At 52.1% G+C, this 21689-nt stretch overlaps 1 protein-coding gene across 10 annotated transcripts in view; it reads right to left on the bottom strand.

Moving 5' to 3' along the window:
- Positions 1–21689, bottom strand: part of NTM (neurotrimin) — a 921398-nt gene that overhangs the window by 170413 nt on the left and 729296 nt on the right. For all 10 annotated transcript variants that reach the window (XM_059067770.2, XM_059067767.2, XM_067039342.1 and 7 more), the window contains one exon: positions 6437–6669. In XM_059067770.2, coding sequence (XP_058923753.1) covers positions 6437–6669 — 233 coding nt within the window. The remainder of the gene's footprint in view (positions 1–6436; positions 6670–21689) is intronic.

Raw genomic sequence — 21689 nt, 5'->3', positions numbered from 1 at the left:
ATGGGGCATAGGTGTCTAGAAATTAAAAGTTATTGTTCCCGTTCTCTTAATCACAATAATGAGTTTGGCTTGACAAGGTCAATTAATTATTCAGGATTAGAAAGCAACACAATTATACATATCAGGCGGGTAAGAGGGGAGGGTTCTGAGCAGGGAGACAATACCAGGTAAATGCAGGGCTGGTACCACCAAAGCTCTGTTGTCTGCAAGTCACCTGCTGGTGCTGGCTATTCCCGGGCCCGGTCCCTTACTCTCCAGGATCCCGCCAGCCCAGGGGATGGACGGCCACATCCTGGCTTCCTCCTCTCATCCTTGTCTTATTCCACAGACATTAGCGGGGGAGCCCCTTCACATGAGCTTCAGAGCTGTTTGACTCCAAAAGGCAGGTAATTAACTATCAAACAATAGCAGGGATTTTCAGATTAATCCTGCCCAGGAGGAAAGGAAAACTCATTTAGACCAAACAAAAGGAAGGGGGTGATTGGATGCTCCAATGACAAAAGAGAGACCTAAATAGGGTCTAGAAAACTGATAAAGGGCCAAAAACTTTTATTAGTATTATTTTTTACGCCAATACCCCCATTTTTGGAAGCACTGCATTCTACCTTCCTCTGTCACGCAGGTAGGTCTCTAAGTGAGACTGAAGCCCAGCAGGTATAGCAGCAGACCTGCCAAGTCGGGTTCTGCATGCTGATAAGGAGAGCATTCCCTAACGTCCCTGAACACCACCAGGGCAGTTTTCCTGCACTGCCACATAAGGGCTTTTACAAATACAGTTAGGGCTTTGGGGATGTCTTCCATACTGCCCTGAATGTGGCAAACAATTGGGTCCCACAAAGCATTTTTATTCACTCAGCTTTCCAGGATGGGGCCTCTTCCAAGAAACAATGGGGACGGGCGCAGAGCTTTTCCATATTCAGAGAAGCTTGGTTTGGCAGCAGGATCAAGAGGGGGAAAGGATTAAAATATGCAGCTGAACTGGAGAAGCAGCCTCTTATTAATTACACTCATAAAGCAGGGCACCCTGAGGTCAAAGAGATGGAAAGCGCTAGACCCAAATTTTGATAAATCGGAGCTGGATCGCCCTCACTCTGGCGTAACGTTCTGGCTGCCTACGTGGGCATGCAAACCCCTGGGTGGTATTTCTTACTTTTCACAGACTCATTCTGAATGGAGAATTCAAGGCATCGGACAATCACGAAGTCCAAGTATCTGAACACCTCCCCAGTCCCCTGCCGCCTGCTGCTACCTGGGGCTCCATCACAGGGCACGTTAGATGCCTTAGCGACACCCTCCCCCGGCTTCTAGGCCTGGTGGATGTGCCTCCAGCATCCGCCCACTTATCCAGTCCCAGCTTTTGCCTCTGCTCCTTGGGACACAGCTTCGCACTCCGGATGTCCTCCTCTGTGTAGCTAACAGAGGAACTCCAGGCCTCCATCTGTTTCAACCAGTCTCCCCTGTTTTTCCTTTTTTTTAAAAGATTTTTTGATGTGGACCATTTTTAAAGTCTTTATTGAATTTGTTACAATATTGCTTCTGTTTTATGTTTTGGTTTTTTGGGCCCGAGGCCTGTGGGATCTTAGCTCCCCGACCAGGGATCGAACTCGCACCCCCTACGTTGGAAAGCGAAGCCTTAACCACTGGACCACCAGGGAAGTCCCACTTCTCTCTTGTTTTTATTTTATTTTATTTTTAATTTTTTTTTTTGGTTTTTGCGGTACGCGGGCCTCTCACTGCTGTGGCCTCTCCCGTTGCGGAGCACAGGTTCCGGACGCGCAGGCTCAGCGGCCACGGCTCACGGGCCCAGCCGCTCCGCGGCACGTGGGATCCTCCCGGACCGGGGCACGAACCCGTGTCCCCCGCGTCAGCAGGCGGAATCTCAACCACTGCGCCACCAGGGAAGCCCTTCTCTCTTGTTTTTAAAGCACCACCATCTTTTCTAATTTCCATCTTCTCTCCAAAATCGCATCCCCCTTTCCAGCCCACAGCCGACCCTGGAAGTCAATGATGCCCATTCTTGCTTCCACACCTGCGGCCCAGCAGGCAGTTCAAGGCCTCTGGGGATATTCTATCTGCACCGTCCAGCACAGGAGCCACCAGTCCCCAGCGGCCGCTGTAGCACCTGAAATGTGGCTGGTGTGACTGAAGGAGTAAATTTCAAATTGTATTTGGTTTTAGCTAGTTTACATTGAATTTTAAATAGCCCCTGTGCTGAGTGGCTCCTTAGCTCAGATGTCCTGCCCCTCACTTCCCGCCCACACTGGCTCCAGGACCGCTCTCTTCCTGAGGCCCCCCTTGTTCCTGACCTGCCTCTGACACTCGCCCCACACGACTGCCCGGGCTCTGTCTGCAGCCCTGAGCCCGCTCCTCCCCGGACGCTGACCCCGGACCGTGTGAATCAGAAGCGCCATCAGCCTTGTCCTGCAGGCTGGTCTGACAGACCTGGCTGTGCAGCCTGAGTCCTCTGGGGCTTCACACCCTCCCCTCCTCTGGCTGGTGCTCTCTGCGGCTCGACTTCAGAGCCGCTTCTCCACCCCTGTGCCTTCCACCTCAGGGCTTCTCTCTGCAGCCCAGGCCTGCCTGACCGCTGTCCCCACTCCAGCCACTTCACCAGTCCTGCCGGGACCTTCGGAAACCACCCAACAGCATGGGAAAGATTTGGGAGAATTTAGGTAGCCCCAGAGCCATCTTCCTAACAAAAGATACAGGGAAAATACAACGCAACAGCAACAGGTAGTGAGAAGAGAAGAGATGGACCCACTAAAAAAAAAAAGGAACCAAGCATCCCCTATTTCCCTTTTCCTTTACCATGAGGACATGATGTGTTATCAACAGATTTTTTTAATATCCTAGGGAGTCAAGCACAAATCTAGACCTTGCCACCAGTGAAAGGCTTGCCTTGAGGGTTGCAAGGGCTGAAGATGCACTAAGAGCCAAGCTCCAGAAGACCCGGGGCCAAGGAAAGCCCCAGCCCTGAGGCCCAAGGTTGAGCCAGAGGACTGGCCAGTGCTCCGGAGCCCACGGGAGATGTGGCTGCCGTGTAAGCGGACCAGCCTGGTCTCTGTATAGGTCATTCTGAACTCTATGAAAATGTCTGATCAAACACCAGGGGGGTGAGAGGACCCAAGGGTTTGGAGGCACTCGGTGCTCCGGAAGGATTTAGACAATAGCTACACTCCCAGAACCTAAATTCCTGGGGAGGACTTGGGCAAATGGCATACGAGTCCATCTTCCCCCCACGAATCGCAACTAGTACTTCAGGGGCAGCATTTCGTTCATCTTCATGTGCTGAGTGCTTGGCCAGGGTACTGGAAAGCAGAGTTGTTTCTCAGCGGCGATTTACGGGTGATGAATGAAGGCGAGGGTGGGGCAGGCACCGAGGGCTGAGGGGCCGGTACTTAGGCGGATGCATGGCTGGTACCAGGTCTCAGCAGGAGTTAAACACACAGCACGGCAAGCAGAGAGAAGACCCAGTACAAGGAACCAGCGGGGCAGTAGGGGTATTTGCTAGAAAGGAGGACAGTATAATCTCAGACTTTAGTAAGCCCACTTAATTCTGTGACAATAATATTACTTTCCTTCTGTGTGCGTTTATGTATGTATGAAGCTGACTACATGTACACAAATACACACACTCACGGGTGGAAATACGAGTTTAGTTATTTTCTGCTGCTGCTATTATGTGTGTGTCTGTGAGTATGTGTTTAATGACGGTAATACCATTTGGAAAAGTTAATACGTCTTTCATTCCAACACCGTGCTGCAAAGGGTTGAACAGGGATGTCAACAGAATCTAGAAGTCCGATTCTGCTGGGAATTACGGTTGACGTTCAGTACAACAAATGATTCCAAGATAAATACATTTCTTTTTTTTTTAAATCCTGGATGGTGATGAACCCTCTTTCCAATACAGAAACAGGGGAGCCTGGCTCTGTTTAGTTTGTCTCATTGCTTTTAAGAAGAGGGACAGGTTGGCTCCGAGAAACCATGGTCCTCTGTTCATTAAAGTGTCAATAGTGCCCGGTCCAGGCATATCGACAGCGGATTAGCTCAGGCTGAGTCTGTGGACAAGACCAGAATCTTTTTTAACCCAGCTTGTTTCCAGATCAATACACCCGTCAGCATTCGAAAATTAGCCCCAGATGAGATTCTGATACTTGAGGTGGTATGCCATGCTCAGAGGCCACCTGGCCAAGCCACATGTGTAAACGCCTCGCTGGGGATTAGACACTTTCCATCCCCATGGATACGAGTGAGGACTGATGTAGACCCCATCCTCCACGCCCTGCCCCGCCCGCCCCCCTCCCCACTCTCAACCTTCCCTCTTTGAGCCTGTGTAAGTCCTTGGGGCTATAATCCAGCCATTTGCCTCAAGGGGCGTTTATTAAATGTGCACTTTGTTTGAGGCACTTTCCGGGTGCTCAGGGCAGGAGTGTATGGGTGTGAGGGAGGAGGGGGAGGGGACCTTAAGGAAAAACAATGACGCAAACATGATCCCTGCTTTCAAGGAGGCTTCGGAGTTTTTCACGACTCCTCCCATTTTCCAGTTCCATAAAGGTCCTGCTTCGTAAGGCAGGCGTCTGTGATGGTGTAGAGTTCCTAAGGGCTGTCTGCCGATGGCGGGCACTCTCAGCATAAGTGTGTGCACTGCGGGGAGGGAACGGGGAGGGGGGCGCGGGGCGTGGCTGCAAACACACCCCCTGCTGCTACCGACTGGGCCACCGGGGCATCCATCCAACTCCCTCACAGATCAGTGTGATTCTCAATCTTTTTCTGGCCAATAATAAAACTTTCGCCCACCAGCACCATCTCATGCAACAATACCTACTCAGCTGTTTGTGATACATTCTGATACTGTCTATGCAATTCCATTTCCTTTCAAACATGCTGTTTGTATCCAGCAGTTTGAAGATCTTCATATAGAGAACCAACAGAGGAAACAACCATCATCATTTCCTTTTAGAAAGAAAGAGGGGAAAATAACACAAAATAGAAACAACTTGGTGTGACCAAGCTGTGTCACAGCACGGGGGGCCACCCAGCCCACTGGCCTCATCCCCGAGCCGCCGGAGCCTGTGCGGGTCTCCCTCCGGCCTGTCCTCTTCCTGCCATGGTTCACCGACCTCGCCCCTCACAGTCGGGACCCTGACCCAAGCTGCCCTCTCTCCTGCCTTCCCCCAGCTCCCTTCCCCGTGGTTCTCCCTGCTCCTTGTCCCTCTGCCCTACCATCCACAGCTCTCCCCTTCCCTCTGGGCTGCTGGAAAGGAGGGGAGGGGAGGCTGGAGGAGTCTCTGGACCTGGAGCTTACTGCTGTGGACCTGCCATTTAGGGGGACAAAGAGAGCTGGGAATGAGAGCTGGAGAAAAGACCAGCAGAGGATCTGGCTCCATCCCTCGGGGGCTTCACCTCTGAGGTACAGGAACAAGGATGTGGTCCACAGTTAAATACGTTTTCTAAAAGTTTAAAACAATAGCAGCTGTATTTTTAAAAAAATAGCTAACACTTAACCAGCACCTCTGTGTGCCAGGCCCTCTCCTGAGTGTTTACACATCAGTACATGGAAAATGTGATCCCTTCCACGGACCCTCGCAACGTTGACTCCATTTTACAAAACGAAACTTTGAGTCACAGCTGGTAACCTGGGGTCCCCCAGCCAGAAAGCGGCCAAGTCCGATCCTGAGCACTTCCTCCCAGTCTGGGAATCCGTCTGCACGGTTGTGCGTTTGTCTGAATGCCCAGCACCCGCTCTGCTTATGGGGAAGCAGAGAAGGGGCTGGGAAGCATGGAGACAGCGGAAGCAAGAGATGCAAAAACACAGACCTCAAAAGCTGGGGGTGGGTGTGAGAGGCTCAGAGGAAGGAGAGGGGAATGGGGTGCAACGAAAACACAGAGGATCAGACACAGGCGTTAAAGGCGAGATGCGGTATCAGAAACCCAGGGCTGGGAGGTGAGAGAAGAAGCGGACAAGCTGGAAACAACAGAGGAGGCTGTGACGGCCACGTCCCAGGTAGGTGTTTAGAGCGTCTGCAGTCGGCCCTGCCTTCTTTGAAGGCTGTGTGAGGGATGGCATATGTGCAGTGCCAGAAGAGCTAAAATGCTGGTCTTAAAATAAAGCAAGCTTAGCATTGGATGGAACCTTAAAAAAACACTTAGAGGAGAAAAAAGCCAAGGAAAGCAATAATCAGGAGCTAATTTTCTGAGAAAACGTATTATTGGAACAAAAGCAAAGAACAAACAAAAAACCCCCCACAAATCCTAGTCCTTTTCAATGGGAAAATGATTTGAAATTTTAGCATCCAATGGCAAAGTGAAAATCAGGAAATTGTCCTGGCCAGATGGAACAGACAGACTCATCTCAGCTGAGAATCACAGTGAAAGCGCTGGACACAGGCTCTCTCGGCCGCCCCTGCACCGCTGCTGCCCCCAGGCCGCCTACCTTGCACGATGAGGTGCACCCGGGAGGTCTTGGGGTGGTTGTCCGTCTGCACGGAGCAGGTGTAGGGGCCCTCGTCGTACACGTCCACGTTCTGGATCTCGATGCTGTACTGGGTCTGGGTGTTGCTCAGGAGGACCACGCGGGGGTCCACACACCACTTGTCGTTCCCGGCGTAGAGGATGGTGCTGCGGTTCAGCCAGGCCACCCGGGTGACCCGGTTGTCAATCGTGCACCTGGAGGGAGGACCAGACGGGTAAGTCAGGGGACCGCAGAGAAACGGGAGCCATCGGGGTCTTCTCGGCAAGGCTGAGATGCCCGGTCACCATGCCTTGTCTTCGTCCCCTGCCCCCAATGTGTACACGCGCACCTCCTGTTTGCTTTGGCCCGGGTGGCACTTTCCGGAACTCAGCATCAGAGGCCTTGCAGAACTGCAGCCTCAGAACATTGGCTATTTCAGACTTCTGGGTCCTGAGTGATTCTGTGCTGCTGAAAACCCCTGAGCACAGGACTATTTCAATGCCCCTAACTATTCAATAGTTACAGCCTGGAGCCGTCATCCATCCTCAGAATGGCTGGGCCCTGGGACTGCCCCCACCCTCCCCTCGCTCTGGGATTTCCATGATATGCATGATTATAATCCCTCACGTTGCTTTCAAGATGTTCTGGGTGTACTAAGTTGCCCAGTACTCGAAACAACCCTATGAGGAAGGTTCTACTGGTAAAAAGAATTGAAGAACAGAGACACTGAATGCTTCTGGCAAATGGTACAGACAACGTGTGCTAGATCAGAAACCCAGCTTTTAACTACTAAACATTCTTCCTCCCATCTCAGAATAGAGAATTCCAACAGAAGGCTTTTGAAGTCAAAACTAAATATGGACCACCACCATTGCTATTTCTCCTCATTATACCCAGGGGCAGAAATGTTCAATTACCGCTAGACTAAAGGCATTTTCCAAAATCTCAAAATGGTTCGCACATGTAAAAATAGACTTTCTTTCTTTTATTTTTACATCTGGAGTCCCCAAATTGTGGAAGCTCCCTTCTCTTTTCCTACACTTTCAAATTTCCCAGCTACTCTGGCCAAGTCCTCATCAAATCTGTCTGCATTCATTTCCCTCTCTAGCTACACGGAGTTATGTTTTATGGCCTGAGGCTAAATTCACAAACACCGTGTCCTGATCCTGGCTCTAATGCTGGAAATAGCAACTTAGCCATGGTAGGTACAATGTTGCCTCCGATGTAATCATTCTTTTGCAGGGTACAAAGTACTTTCACATCCACCCCGTCTCATGTGATTCTTGCAGCAAATTGCTGAGATAGATGATCTTACCCATTCTCCACTTTAAAGATCAGGCCTCCGGGGTCGGACATGGTCTGGAGACTTGCCTCGGGATAGAGAGCTAGGGAGTGAGGAGAGTGAGAGCCCTCAGCCAGGTTCTAAGTCCTGGTCCCGGGCGCTCCCCGGCATGTGCAAAGGTGACTTTTGCAGTGGGAGGGACGGTTGCTTGCACTGAATTCTCATAATTGTCTGTGACCATAAAAAGCCTGAGAACTGCTGCTGAGTATACCAGCTTCCCCAGGCAGTCCCTCTCGAGATGTGCTCTCCAGCGCTCTGCATTCTTTCCACTTGTACTTGTGTAAATGTCACATGATCATTGCCGGGCCTCTCAGGCACAGGTGGAAAGGCTTGCTGAGAGGCCCTGTGGGGAAAACTGCTCAACCAGAAACACCTCTGCTCAGCTGTCCAGCCTGCTTTGTGCTGCTTATTGCGTTTTTTGGACAACAAAGGATGGGAACGATGGGAAATCTGACCAGGGGAGTATTTGTGAAAGTGGGCATGGACCACTTGCATCAAAATCACATGACGTGGGACTTCCCTGGTGGCGCAGTGGTTGAGAATCTGCCCGGTAATGCAGGGGACACGGGTTCGAGCCCTGGTCTGGGAGGATCCCACATGCCGCGGAGTGGCTGGGCCCGTGAGCCACAACTACTGAGCCTGCGCGTCCGGAGCCTGTGCTCCACAGCAAGAGAGGCCGCGATAGTGGGAGACCCGCGCACTGTGATGAAGAGTGGCCCCCACTTGCCGCAACTAGTGAAAGACCTCGCACAGAAACGAAGACCCAACACAGCCCAAAATAAAAAATAAGTTAATTAATTAATTAAAAAAAAAAAATCACATGATGTGATTTTGTTACAGATTTTCTTGTCCTACTGATTCAGAATCTTTGGGAACTCAGAAACATGAGTTTCTAACAACACCCCAGCTGGGTCATACACCCACCAAAGTTTGAAAAGCACTGGGGTATATAGCAGGGTATCCAGGACCAGCTGCATAACTTGTGGATCTCAGTGCAAAACACAAATTCAGAGCCCTTTGTTCAAGGACTAAGAAGAATTTCAAGATGGTGAGAGCAGGGCATTTAACAAGGGCAGGGTCCTATGCGAATAAACACACACCCTGAAGGGATGTCCCACATTTCTGTGCTTGTAACTCTCTTCCTCTTCGGGATCTTACTTAAATATGCATTCTGATTTGGAAGGTCTGGGGTGGGGCCTGAGAGTCTGCATTTTTCGTAAGCTCCCAGGAGATGACAATGCTGTTGACCCCCAGACCATCATGTAAGCAGCATAAACCTAGAGGGAACTGTACGCACATGAGCGTTTGAGAAGCATTGAGCTAGCCCTTCACTATGTGAAAGTGTGACCAGAAAACCAGCAGATCACCACTGTTTGGGAGCTTGTTTGAAACACAGACCCAGGCCCCACCTCAGATGGAATGAACGAATCTGCATTTTCATAAGCTCTCCAGTAACCAGGATGCATATGTGGTCTGGACTGGGCTAGAGTGAACTCCAAGACTTGCTGTCGGCTGGGATAACAATATCCTGAACATACCATGAGACTGAGCAGGAGGTAGGAAAGAGCAGCCGATGCAGGAAGCAGGACCTCCCTGATGCTGTACTTTCCTTGCACACCTGATGCTCTTCCTCTCAGGCTACCTCACTAAAATGTGGATTTGAACCACAGTGGTGTGAACCCCCTTAAGAACAACAAACACACTCCACAGCTCGCTTTGCTAGCAACGTACCTGGGATGTCATTCATATTCATGACTTTAAGGGCAGTCACTGCTCTGAATTTTGCTTGGATCCAAGGGGAGGAATTGGTTAAATTCATATTCACAACTGATGTTTATTGAATGCATATTACTATATGCTAGGTATCCTGTGAGTCTATGATATGTGCTACTTTATCATCTTAAAAACTTGGTTGCATTCACTTATTATTGCCAATTTACAGATGAGGTAAACTGAGTCTAAGAAATATTATCCAAATGAACTAAGATCACCCTGCAGAACCAAGATTCAAACCCAGTTTTCGTTTGTTTGCTTCTTTTTCCCCAAAGTCAGTGATCTTAAACGTCCTTATCCAGGGCTTCCCAAAAGTCTTTACAACATTTTTTTTTTTTTTTTTGCGGTACGCGGGCCTCTCACCGTTGTGGCCTCTCCCGTTGCGGAGCACAGGCTCCGGACGCGCAGGCTCAGTGGCCATGGCTCACGGGCCCAGCCGCTCCGCGGCACGTGGGATCTTCCCGGACCGGGGCACGAACCCGCGTTCCCTGCATCGGCAGGCGGACTCAACCACTGCGCCACCAGGGAAGCCCTCTACAACATTTAAATTCAACTTTCTGTAAGTCCTGATAACGTACAGATTGCTGGGCCACTACCTGGTCTGGGGACCCCAGTTTGAGAACCATTAATTTAGACATGTCTCTGGTTTCTGGTGACATGAGAGCTGCGGTGCAAGTGGGCACTAGGAAGTGATTCTCACTTGAAACACTTTTCCACTACTTTATGGGAGAGAACTTTCTTGCAACCAATGTGCCCTGGGAAGCCAGAAGCAGAGTCCCATTTATTTTGTCCTCCAGCAGCTGAAATTTGACCAGACACCAGGTGAACGGCACTGGGGCAGGAAATGCTGATCAACCACCTCTAAACTACTCGAATAATTGTTTCTGATGCCCACGATGGGGGCATTTCACAGCCTCTTGGTGAACATGAGAGGACCGTCCTGGGCTTCCCTGTGAGTGCCTAATGATTGGAAAGTGAATGAAACGGAAGTGGTCTCACCACGCTGCACCGCACTCACAGGGCCAAAGCCGTGCCTTTGCAGAAGCACTCGTGCTCCAACACAGCCAATTTCAGCGCAGTTACGCGGCCCCTGTGATACACGGCACTGAAAAGCTGGCATAGCTTCCGCCCTGGTTTGGGGCGCATCGAAGGTCATGATTAGATGTCCAAACTGTCATTGCTGGATATCAGTCTCGCCGTGTCTCCATGGAATTAATGTGGCTTCTGAGAGATGAATCACAAAGGTAACTTGGTGGCCAATTCCTGCCACCTCCTCACGCCTGCCCTCCTCTATCTGTCTCATTTACAGAACTCCCAGAACGATACACAGGAGACAATTCTCCAAGTATTAAAAAAAAGAGGGGACACGAGTATAACTGCACTCTCAGGCAGAGCTGTGCTCTGGTTAGTGGGGAGTTGGCGGGGGAGACCAGGTGGGAAATTCAGTCAACAGGTTCCCTTTTTCCAGAGACAGCCCTTAGTTCACTTCTACAGAATTACTCCTAAAACACACGTATTTCGTGCTATCTCAGCTCCCTCAGGAAGGGGATCAACTGTAAGATTAACTGGAAGTGAGTAAGGTTTCAAACTCAACCCTCCCTAACTAATCCAGGTAAGTGTAACAAGACATGGCCACTTGCCACTGTGGAAAGAGTCAAAGGTCAGCCTGAGGCAGGCCAGGAAGAGAAGTGGAGAGTCAGAAAGGATTCGAGATGCCCTGGCCCAACCCTGAAGATCTCCACCCCTTCCCCCGACAGTCTTGAGATGCACTAGGCACCCACCCTGAGCATCCTCTCCTCCGTCTGTCCCACCGCATATGCAAAGAGTAGAGGAACAACCTCTGAGCACACAGGGCTTCTGGACTGAGCCCCGGAACTCCCCAAACTCCAAACATGTCTCCTCTCAGAGCCTCAATGCCTAACCTCACTTGCATCCATACTCGAGCCGGGGGCCATCAAGTTTCCCTGTATCTGTAAGCGGCCCTCCCCTCCCACCGGGCTGGTGGCTCTCCCCTCCTGGGTGTGGTCCCCATGGACAGCCCACAGCCTGGCCTATGCAACATCTGGACAGAATCCAGACAGAGAGAGAGCACCTGGGAGCGACAGGCTTGTTTACCATTTCACTGCTGAGCTAGTGTCCTTCTCAGTCTGTCTGTCTGTCCCCTGCTCCCTTCCTTGGCGAAGCTTCTTCTTACAGAGAACAGGCCTGTTTGAACACAGGCCGTCAAGGGCATCCAGCCTGCACAGATCATCTCTTTGATGAGGAGACGCCTCAGGTGTGGCCGTGACCAGAAGGGGCCCATCCACAGGCAGCCACGCCAGAACACGCACCTGAGCACAGCGCACGTGGAGAGAACTGACACACCTGAAATTTTCTGCAGCTGCACCGATTGTGCCACAGCTCTGAAAATGCAGCCCTCTGTGCCCTTCATCTCCTGCTGATGAATAGTGGCTTTATTACAGTTGCTGCATGTGTACATAGAGGAATAGCAAAAAAAAAAAAAAAAAAAAAAAAGATTAAGCAAGGCCAGGATGAGTGCGGCCGAGTTAGACCATGAAAGTGTGGACTCGAGCTACTTTTGCATTTTGGAGGAAAGGAGAAAAAGAGACAGAGAGGGAAAGAGGGACCTGGAAATTGGAAGAAAACTAAAGCAGAAGTATCTGCTTGGCACCTTCTAAAGACAAACAAAGAGAGTGCTGAAAGAAAGAGAAGGATTATTGAAGAAAGAGGGAACATTTCCGGCTTGGCCTTTCTTCAGCGCACCTGCCTGCAGATCTGAGGACTGTAACGGACCAGGACACGGAGCGGTCCAACCATCCCTTCCCTCAAATGGCCCTTTAACTGCCTTTGAAAAGCAACACAGGGCTTCCCTGGTGGCGCAGTGGTTGAGAGTCCGCCTGCCGATGCAGGGGACGCGGGTTCGTGCCCCGGTCCGGGAGGATCCCACGTGCCGCGGAGAGGCTGGGCCCGTGAGCCGTGGCCGCTGCGCCTGCGCGTCCGGAGCCTGTGCTCCGCAACGCGAGACGCCACAACAGTGAGAGGCCCGCCTAGCACCAAAAAAAAAAAAAAAAAAAAAAAAGAAAAGCAACACATCTCCAGCAACACTTGAGCCCACAGAGAAGTAAGTGTTTCTGCCCTTCGTTGCTCCTGTTCACGATCTCCTCTTATCGCTCAGAAATGGTCCAGCGGTCCAGCTGCCCCCTAAGTTTTGTTTCTCTGAGCGTTTGGCTTGTGCCCGGCCCCTCCCCTCAAGCTTCACAGCAAAGCCTCACGGGTGGTTGGCTCGGAAGTACTGACACCCAGCTCCACACAGTTGGCCTGTGCAACTTCCAGGTCTGCTTCTGTGGGAAACCAACAAACAGACAAAGCAGTATGCTTCATCACCGACCTGCGGAAAACCCGGCAAAAACCACCCGGCCCCTGAGCTCTTTACTGGAGGAGCAGGCTGACCTGGTGGGGTTGCTACTTTTGACCCTGTTGGAATCTAAGCTCGTGTTACTATGTATGACATTGGCTTGGGTTACCTAGAGACACAAACACTGAACTCACAGGATCCACGCTGGCCTCACATCTCTCAACCACCACTGTTTTTGCTTCACATGGAAAACGGGATGTGGGCTATGGCATCTCTCGTAGTCATGAAAATAAGGCCAAGGGCTGATCACGCCTCGGTAGAAGCAGAAGGAGAGCTTATGATAGACGGGAAAGGACCGGAGGAAACCTCGGCTGCGTCCGTGGTGCCCCGTGAGTCCGCACTGCTGGTGGAGGGCAGGGAGGAGGAAAGAGCCAGGCCCCGAAGTCGGGCGGCTGGAATCCAAGTGCCAGCTCCGTTCTGCTGTCTCTCAACCAGTGACCCGACCTCACTGAGTTTCACTTAACTCACCTGGACCGGAAATAAATTTCCCTCCTGCATGGGGTTAATGGGAAGATTACACGGAAGCACGCGTGTAAACGCATTGCTTGGTATGGAGGAGAAGCTCAACAAAGAATGGATCACACAATCTATCATACACTTGGCCTTCTCAGATCTACATGTTCATTGCATTGCTCAGGAGATGGTAACTCCCAGAAAGGCAAGGGCCATACCTATTTTTCTCCTGTGCCTTTATATGTCATATTGAGTACAAAATAAGCACTCAATAAATATCTGTTGACTGATTAATTTTTTTTTTAATTAAAATCTCCCAACTTTCACAAACTCCTGAGAAATGAAAGGGCAGGAGCCCATGTCCAGTAAAGGCCCAGGCCATGGGTCGGCGCCAACCTGCACTTAGAAACACGCCCCCTGCACACACACCCCTGCACACATGCTTGCTCTTTGTGGGAATCTGTCACCTTTCACCTCTCTAATGTCCTGGGGACGAATCAAGAAGGCCTGGCTGTGTGGACCTCTGAGGAGGGCTCTCGATAAACCCACCCACACCTCTGTCCTTCCCGTAAGTGTCGAATGACGCGGCACCATTGCAACGCAGACTTGCCAAGTCAGGCGGGCCTTGACTCCTCTGAGATGAATGGTGCGCCGCTGAGATCTGTACTGGTGACAAAGCCCAATGCTAATTCCGGTGCTGGAGGAGGCCTGGGGCAGTTCAATAAGGTCATTTCACATCTGTAAGCTACAGCGGCAAAGGCCATTTCTTTATCTCATAGCAGGGTGTTACATCCATGTGGACCACAGACCAAAGCAGTGGCGCCTTTTTCTCCCTCGGTGACCAGAGTCAGGCAGCCCGGGGGGGCGTTTTCTTTCCATTCCCTCCCTTAACGTATCCAAATAGTCCAAACGCAGATGAGGGTCTCCTGAGCCCCTGCGTGGGGACCAACGTTTCCCAGGGCAGAGAGCCCAGAAGGGCCGAGAGGTGAGTGCAAATTCACTTTGGACTTCATCTGCCCTTTGACCCTGGGCTCCAGGGCACAATCTCCTGCAAAGCCCCATCTCACCTCCCACCCCACATGCTCCAGATGGGACAGGAACTGGATACACTGGACGGCTTCTCACTGTTTCCAGAGCACACCATTCACTATCGGGATTCAGGGACCCCCTGCATTGGGAACGCCCCTCCCTATTGTTTATTAGATAAATTCCTATTTCCCTATCAGAGCCAACATTAGATGTTATTTTGTATGCCAACCATATTTACTCTGCAAATTTTAATCCCCCATGAATGTTCACAAGACATACTCAATCCTGGCATATACCATGTGTTTCTCTATTGCAAGGACTCTTGGTTACTTTCAAGGCAATCTGGGTCTTGTGGGAGTTAAGGTGGCCTTTGAGGTGGGAAGGAGCTTGCTAAAAACAACAGAGCAGGGCACAGCATTTCAGGCAGCTGGAACAGCACCAAAAAAGCACAGTGGAGCTGTGAGAAGATAACCAGCATGTTTGCGGAAGGACGGAAATGTGGCCTGTGCCGAGTGTAAGGCTTTGGCAGAAAAGAGAAAAGTTAGGCGAGCTGAGGCCAGTGAATGAGTGTCTTACTCTTTCCGTGCCCCCTCCGTCCACCGCAGACTGACCAGCGCAGGTCACATCAGCTGGCTCCCCAACCTCCGGCCGCCCACTGAGCTCAGCTGACGGGAAGGAGAGGGTATATGCCACAGGCCGTCCACGTCCCTGTCAGAGGTCACAGCTCCTGGCCGGGGTCCTCTGTCCCTGGTGGGAGCCGAGATCTCCTCTTTCCTTCACTTGAGTCCTGGAGGTACTAGCCACTCCCTCTTGCTCCAGCCCCGGGGTCATGACCAACCCTTGTGGTCTTTCTTGTGCTTTGGCTGCACCTTTGTAAGTATCCACATTATTAAACTCTCCTCCAGTCGCCCAGTTTGAGCGTCCCATCTTTTCCCTGCAGGAACTATTGCAGCACCCATGTGACAGGTTGCTTCCTTTATCCTGAGGGCAAGAAGGACCAGAGAACCAAACTGAAGAGCTCTGCGATGGCCACCTGAAAGAATCACCAAATCACAGAGGACCACGAAGGCACCAAGCCTAAGCCCCTCCCCCTTCTACAGTGGGTGGCCCTCCGTGGGAGGGAGGAGTTGGGGAGGAGAAACCGGACCCTGGCAAATGAATCTCCGCTTCTTCTTGTCTGGGTCTCCGATCCTGAACCTGTCATCCTGTCCTGACAGCTAGACCATGTAAAGCCCACACCCGAGATGGGGTTTCATCCTGGAGGTGCTGGGCCAGCTGGCAGGATAGCAGCTGGGGGACGCTACCCACCCCAGACGCTGTTTACAGTTACACTTTGAAAACCAAGACTCACTCAGGTCAAGTGGGGTTCACGGTGCACACCAGGATGCCCTGTCATGCTGGAAAACGGTCTGGCAGGTACCCAGCTCCTCTCGAGCTCGGGGCTGGGGAAGGTGTGCCAGCCTGGCAGGCCCTGTGCCTAAGAGGTAGCTCAGACGAAGCATCTGTGTCACTCTCGGTCTCATCGCTGAGGCTACTTCCAGCTCCAGCTCCCTGTCTGGACACACTTGAGTCGAGAGCCTGGATCCTGCCTCCAAGGCCCCTCCTTTCATCACAGAGAACCCCCTAGAGTGAGGACTTGAACCTCCAGTGTTGGGGGGAGCTCAGGGCTTAGGAGGCAAAACCACACCCTGGAGCAGGGAGGCGCGGGTCCTGGTGCTGCGTCCACGGGGACGTCCCCTCCTGCGTAGGGCATGGCTGCAGTCAGCCAGCCCAGCCCCTCGGGGCCCTCGCGTCGTGTCTGTGCTGCTGCCAGGTTGCTGTGCCTCTAAGAGCCCACGCCTGCTGCTCTCCCTGGAGGCCGTCTCCAGGCTGCGGTGCCTGGGAATGTGTGCGTCCCCAGGGTAGCGGCAGCGGGCTGGCCGCAGGAGCGGGTGGCCGAGTCTCACTGCAGGTCCCGTGGGAGCCACCCTCAGGCCACCTGCCTGAAACTGCGCCTCCACTTGGCTTCCCGCCCTTCCTGGCTGTCCCCCGCTTCTGCGGTCTCGCGCGGGGGACACTCCCTTAAGAAGTCACTTCCACACAAATTCGCATCTCAGGGCCTGCTTCTGGGGCTCCAGGACGAAGACGGTCCTCTTTGTAATCTCACAAACGTTTTGCGATTGGGAGGACAGCCCCTTAAGAAAGGTCAGCCTGATACGCTCGGGAGGCTGCAGAGAAGAGCCGGGTACAGGGAGGAGTGGGGAAGGAGGGGGGCTGAGAAGAGCCTGCAGCCAGAGGAACATGGCGGGGGGCAGGGACCACCCAGGGGCGCTGACGCTGCAGGACGGTTGCCCGGGCAATCCAGCCAGGCCAGGGCACCAAAAGGGACTCCTGCTGGAGGTGTCCGGAGGGTGGAGGCGGAGCAGGGCACGCAGACTGGAAGTCTTGGCACCGGGGAGTGAGCCCTGAGCTCACCTGGAACTGAACATACACGCGCACGAGAGGGAAGGGAAGGGAGTCCAGAGACACGGCCGTGGCCGCAGGGCCTGTGCTCAGGGCCTGGTCTGACAGACGCAGAGGAGGCCACGGTCACTGTGGAGGCCCTGGAGGAGCTGCTCTCATCCGCGGCCAGTTAGGAAGGCCGGGGCGGCCGGACCATATCACGAAAACCACATCTGAGGACTTTCAGGATTTCACGCAGGAGAGAGAAGAGCAGGGGGCACAGGGTGCCGTCCCTGGCAGAGACACGGCGAAGGCCGAGGTCTCCCTTCCCAGGAAGGGTTTCCTCCCACAACGTGCTGGGGGCTCACTGCTAGTGTCAGACATCCGGCCCCACGCTGTCCTACGGAGACAGGACCTACTGAACCTGGGCCTACGGGAGGGCTGCTCAGGGCCTGTGGTCACAGGACGCCTCCTCCTTCCCCAGGCCTGGTCAGCAGCCTTTCCTCTCACAAGGCTCCTATCCCAGGCCCGTTCTTCTCTTTCCCATCACGTGAACTTCACTTCTAGGTGTCACCTCCAAAGACGTAGATAATCGGTTTTTTGAATTATTCACTTGTGTGACAAACGTTCGTTGAGGATCTATGATGCCCCATGTAGGGTGTTGAGCACTTAAGGGGTGCGATACGGGGTGAATGAGACAGACACAGACATTCTGCTCCCGCGGAAGAAGAGCTAAGACAGATCACTGTCGATCACGAGGGCTTTTATGAGCGGATACTATGGGGTTTTGTACAGGAAATAAGCAGGTGCTGAGGAACCCACCGTGGTCTAAGCGACCAGGGAAGGTATTTTGCCGAGAACTTTGCAGATGGTGTACATTTGCTGCTTCGAGGGACCTGCGAGGTCACCTATAGGTATGGACCCTAGCTAGAGACACAGACGTGCAGCTGCTTCCTTCTTAAGCCTATGGCTATGGAGCTGTTTAGTTCAAAAAAGAGTAGGGACGGGAGCTTGCATCTCCTGAGTCCTTAACCTGTGTTTTCTGGGGTTGGTGGATTTGAAGAAAGGTTCTCCACTGAGCATTCTGAAAGCCTGACAATGTACCGGGTAGCGCTCAGATTTTAACAAGATCTCTCCCATCTGGAAGCTGCCATGCCCTGGTATATTTCACCTACCAGGACCTCAGCTTGCACGTCCATATTGAAGAGAAGCAGAGGCCGTGGCCCGAGCTGCTGGCCTGACTTCCACAGAGTCGAGCTAGCTAGGCCTTCGTCTTATTATCTAATCTGCTGTGCCAAGCCTGGGTCCCCAGTCTTTCTGGGACTCCGTTTTCCTGTGTGTCAAATGGGGAAAAAGCTAGTCTGTCCGCTCAACCCCTATGGCTGTCAGAGGGTCAAAGTAACATACAAGGGAAAAGTATAAAGGACTCTGGAAGAACAGGGAGGTGTTAATGTTGACATACAGATGTGTCCCCTCTCTTCAATATTATTTTCCAAGTAACCAAATGCATGCATGCCTACGTCACCCCGCTCAATATTATACGTTTATTTACTGTGCTTCTACACGGGTGAGGATGCTGTGGTCCCTTTTTATTTTTTTAAAATTTATTTATTTATTTATTTATTTATTTATTTGGTGTGTGTGTGTGTGGGGGGGTGGTACGCGGGCCTCTCACTGTTGTGGCCTCTCCCGTTGCGGAGCACAGGCTCCAGATGCGCAGGCTCAGCGGCCACGGCTCACGGGCCCAGCCGCTCTGCGGCATGTGGGATCTTCCCGGACCGGGGCACCAACCCATGTCCCCTGCGTCGGCAGGCGGACTCTCAACCGCTGCGCCACCAGGGAAGCCCTGTGCTCACTTTTTAGAACAAAACATCTTCCTTACTGTCTATACTTTAGGGGCTTATCCTACAAAGAAGATCAGAGCCACTTAAATGAAAGAAAGCAGGGGACCTGCGCGGGCAACTCAGTGACAAACACTGGATGGACACGGAAAAGACAGATATGCAGCCTTAACCCTGAAAGCACGATGCCCAGCCCCGAACGGGAAGCAGAGAGCTCTTGAGAGAGGGGTGCTCTCCGTGCCTCTGGCCGCCTCCCCAAGCAGCAAGAGGAGCAGGCGCAGCCCTGAGGGGTGAGGGGGGCTGGGGGAGGAGGCGGCCGGTGTGCAGATGCAAAGGTGCAGCCATAGAGTCAGCTCTCTCTCGGCTGGAGCTACAGCAGCTGATCCTAGCAAAGCAATGTCCTTCAACCAACCCTGGGCAAGTAATGATGCAAGTCCTTTACAGAACCCCCTGGTGCCTCTGCGATACTCTCTCGTAGCTGCTCTCTGTAGGAAGGGATCCTCACTGGGCTGCAGGAGAGCTCCTTCTTTCCCTGCATAAATTACTCCCTGATCTTGACCCTTCAACAAGCAGCTCAAATCATCCATAATCTCACTCAAGTGGACTCCCTTCTGAATCCAGGCAATGGGGTGGGTGGGGAGATTCCGACCTGACCTCACCTGGACGGCGGCCATGCCGGCCTCTCTTAACCTCCAGCCTCCACCCTCTCCTCCTGCTGGAGGGACCTTTCTAGCAAAGCCGTTTGAGACTCATTTGTTCCAAAGCCTTCACTGGTGTCCACAGGCCTCCATAGGAAGGGCCAACAGTTCAGAACAGCTCATCAGGATGCCCCACCCTCATCAGACCCGTCGCCTTGCACAGAAGCTGTATCACAGGGTGTGCTTGGGGGTTTCTTGCAGTTTCCGCAATGTGGATGCTCTCCCGCGACTCCAAACCACGTCCCACGCTGCCCCATCTGTCTCCCCACCTCCCTGCCACACATACCTTCCCTTCCAAGGCTCCCTTCCATCTGCCAGGTCTGCACAGACGCCCCCAGCCCGTAGCACCACTGTCCCATCACTCTCCAGGCCACACGGCCACTGTAAAGGCAAAGCCTGTGCATTTTCTTTCTTTTTTTTTTTAATTAACCCCCAGTCTTTGTCATGCGCAGCATGGTACCCAGCCCATCCTCGCCTTCAGTCAGTGAATGTCCGCTGCCCCCGAAGGGAAGGCACACTGCAGGCACACTCTGAGACCAGCCCAAACGTGGGAACCCCTCCAACTGTTCTCCATGGTGACTCACATCGGGCTGCCAGGAGCATGCCACATGCGGCACACGGAGAGCCACACCACCAGAGGTCACCACGTCACAGCTCAGGCTCCGTGAAAGCTGGCGAAGTGAGAAGGGAGGATGCAGCAGACATCTCTTAAGAGTGTGGGGTTGTTTTTGTTAATTAACCAGCAAAATAATAGCTCAAACTTTCCGATGCACAATACCATGAAAAATCCTTTCACGAATAATTATATCTTGTGGAATCATCAAAACAAAGCCAGAGGCAGAGACAAATCTCTAACCTCAGACCCAGGACCCTAAAACGTGCGATTGCTGGCAAGTCACTTCACCTCTCGGACCCTCCGTTTCCTCATCTGTACAAGACGAGCAGTCTCTGTGGGAACCCCGCCTGGCGGGACTCCCCAGGTCCGCTGCCTGAGCCCCCGTAACTATTTCCCGTCCTCTGGCAGGCAAGGCTGTCTGACACTCTTAACTGTCCTTCTCCTTGCCAAGGTGAACAGAGAGAGGAAGGGTTAGCAGGTCAGGACAGAAAGTGGAGCAAAAATGCCAATTCCTGAAATGCAATAAATGCAAACATGCCTTCACTTCTTATGCAAATTCTTGAGAGAAAAAGGGGTATAAGTGCAAAGGAGCACATTTAGTTTCACCTCTAAGAAGAATCAAGTAATATTAGTTAGAATTTAAATGCATTGAGTAAAATCAGCAACATGATGGCTCCTTTGACGGTAATTATCAAGAGAATCGCAGAAAGTCGGAGGATGAAAGTGCAGGATCTCCTTCCTTGCACTTGGAGACTTTTCCAGGCTCCCTGACCTTGTGGCTTTCTCTGCCCTAAACGGTATGTCCTAGCATCTCCTCAACAAAGCTGACCCGCTCTCACCTCTGAGCCTTTGCTTCTTTCCCCACTAGTCAACAGATTCTGGACGCGGTGGTCCCGCCTTCCAGAGTAAGCCCCTCTTCTTTCTCACCCCTGGGTTCCTTTCTCCTTCTGAGGATGTTTGGTGCTAAAACGCATCTCCACTCCTAGAGTCCCAACAGGCTCTGGAATTGGGTTCTTCTAATTAAGACCAGGATGTCCTTTGGTAGTTTTAGCTTCATCAAAAGCAGTTTAAAATGTTCAGTGATCAGCAGAACACCCAGAGAGAAAGGGGGTGGCAATACAGTTATCTGCGGGAGCTGAGATTATTCTCAGTGAAAAGCCTGAGCCAAATGGCTCAGAAAATCCAGGAGCAGGGAGTGGAGTAGAGGAAGGAAGGGTCAGGGAAGCGGCCACACGGTTGTCTGAGCGTCGCTCGCTGCTTCCAGGGCTGAGGCTTCTGGTACCTCCCATACTCTTTACCTTCTTCTTCCTTGCCTTTCTGTAGAGTGGTGCACCCTCCAATTTGGGCTGCCTGGTGGAGAGAGGCAGCTATTGTGTCTGTGCTGAAGAACAACAAGGATAATAATAACAAAAGTCCAATTTTCATGTCCTGGCAAGTCTCCCTTCCATGACTTTGACGAAGAGCAGACAGGATGCTGTAGAGTCGTCCAAAGCTGGCCTTGCTTCTAGGTAGGCATAGGAAACCCACCTAGGGTCTGTATTTAGGAGTTCCACCTGAAAATATATTTCGACTGTCTTCAAAATGAGAATAGAAACGCACAGGGTCTAAGTGATAGGGTCAAGTTTCCCAGAGTTCTGATATACAGGC

Source organism: Kogia breviceps, chromosome 7 (genome assembly GCF_026419965.1).
Source record: "Kogia breviceps isolate mKogBre1 chromosome 7, mKogBre1 haplotype 1, whole genome shotgun sequence".
NCBI classification, from domain to species: domain Eukaryota; kingdom Metazoa; phylum Chordata; class Mammalia; order Artiodactyla; family Physeteridae; genus Kogia; species Kogia breviceps.
The sequence above is the reverse complement of the archived record's forward strand: the minus strand, read 5'-3'. Positions and strand labels throughout refer to the sequence as shown.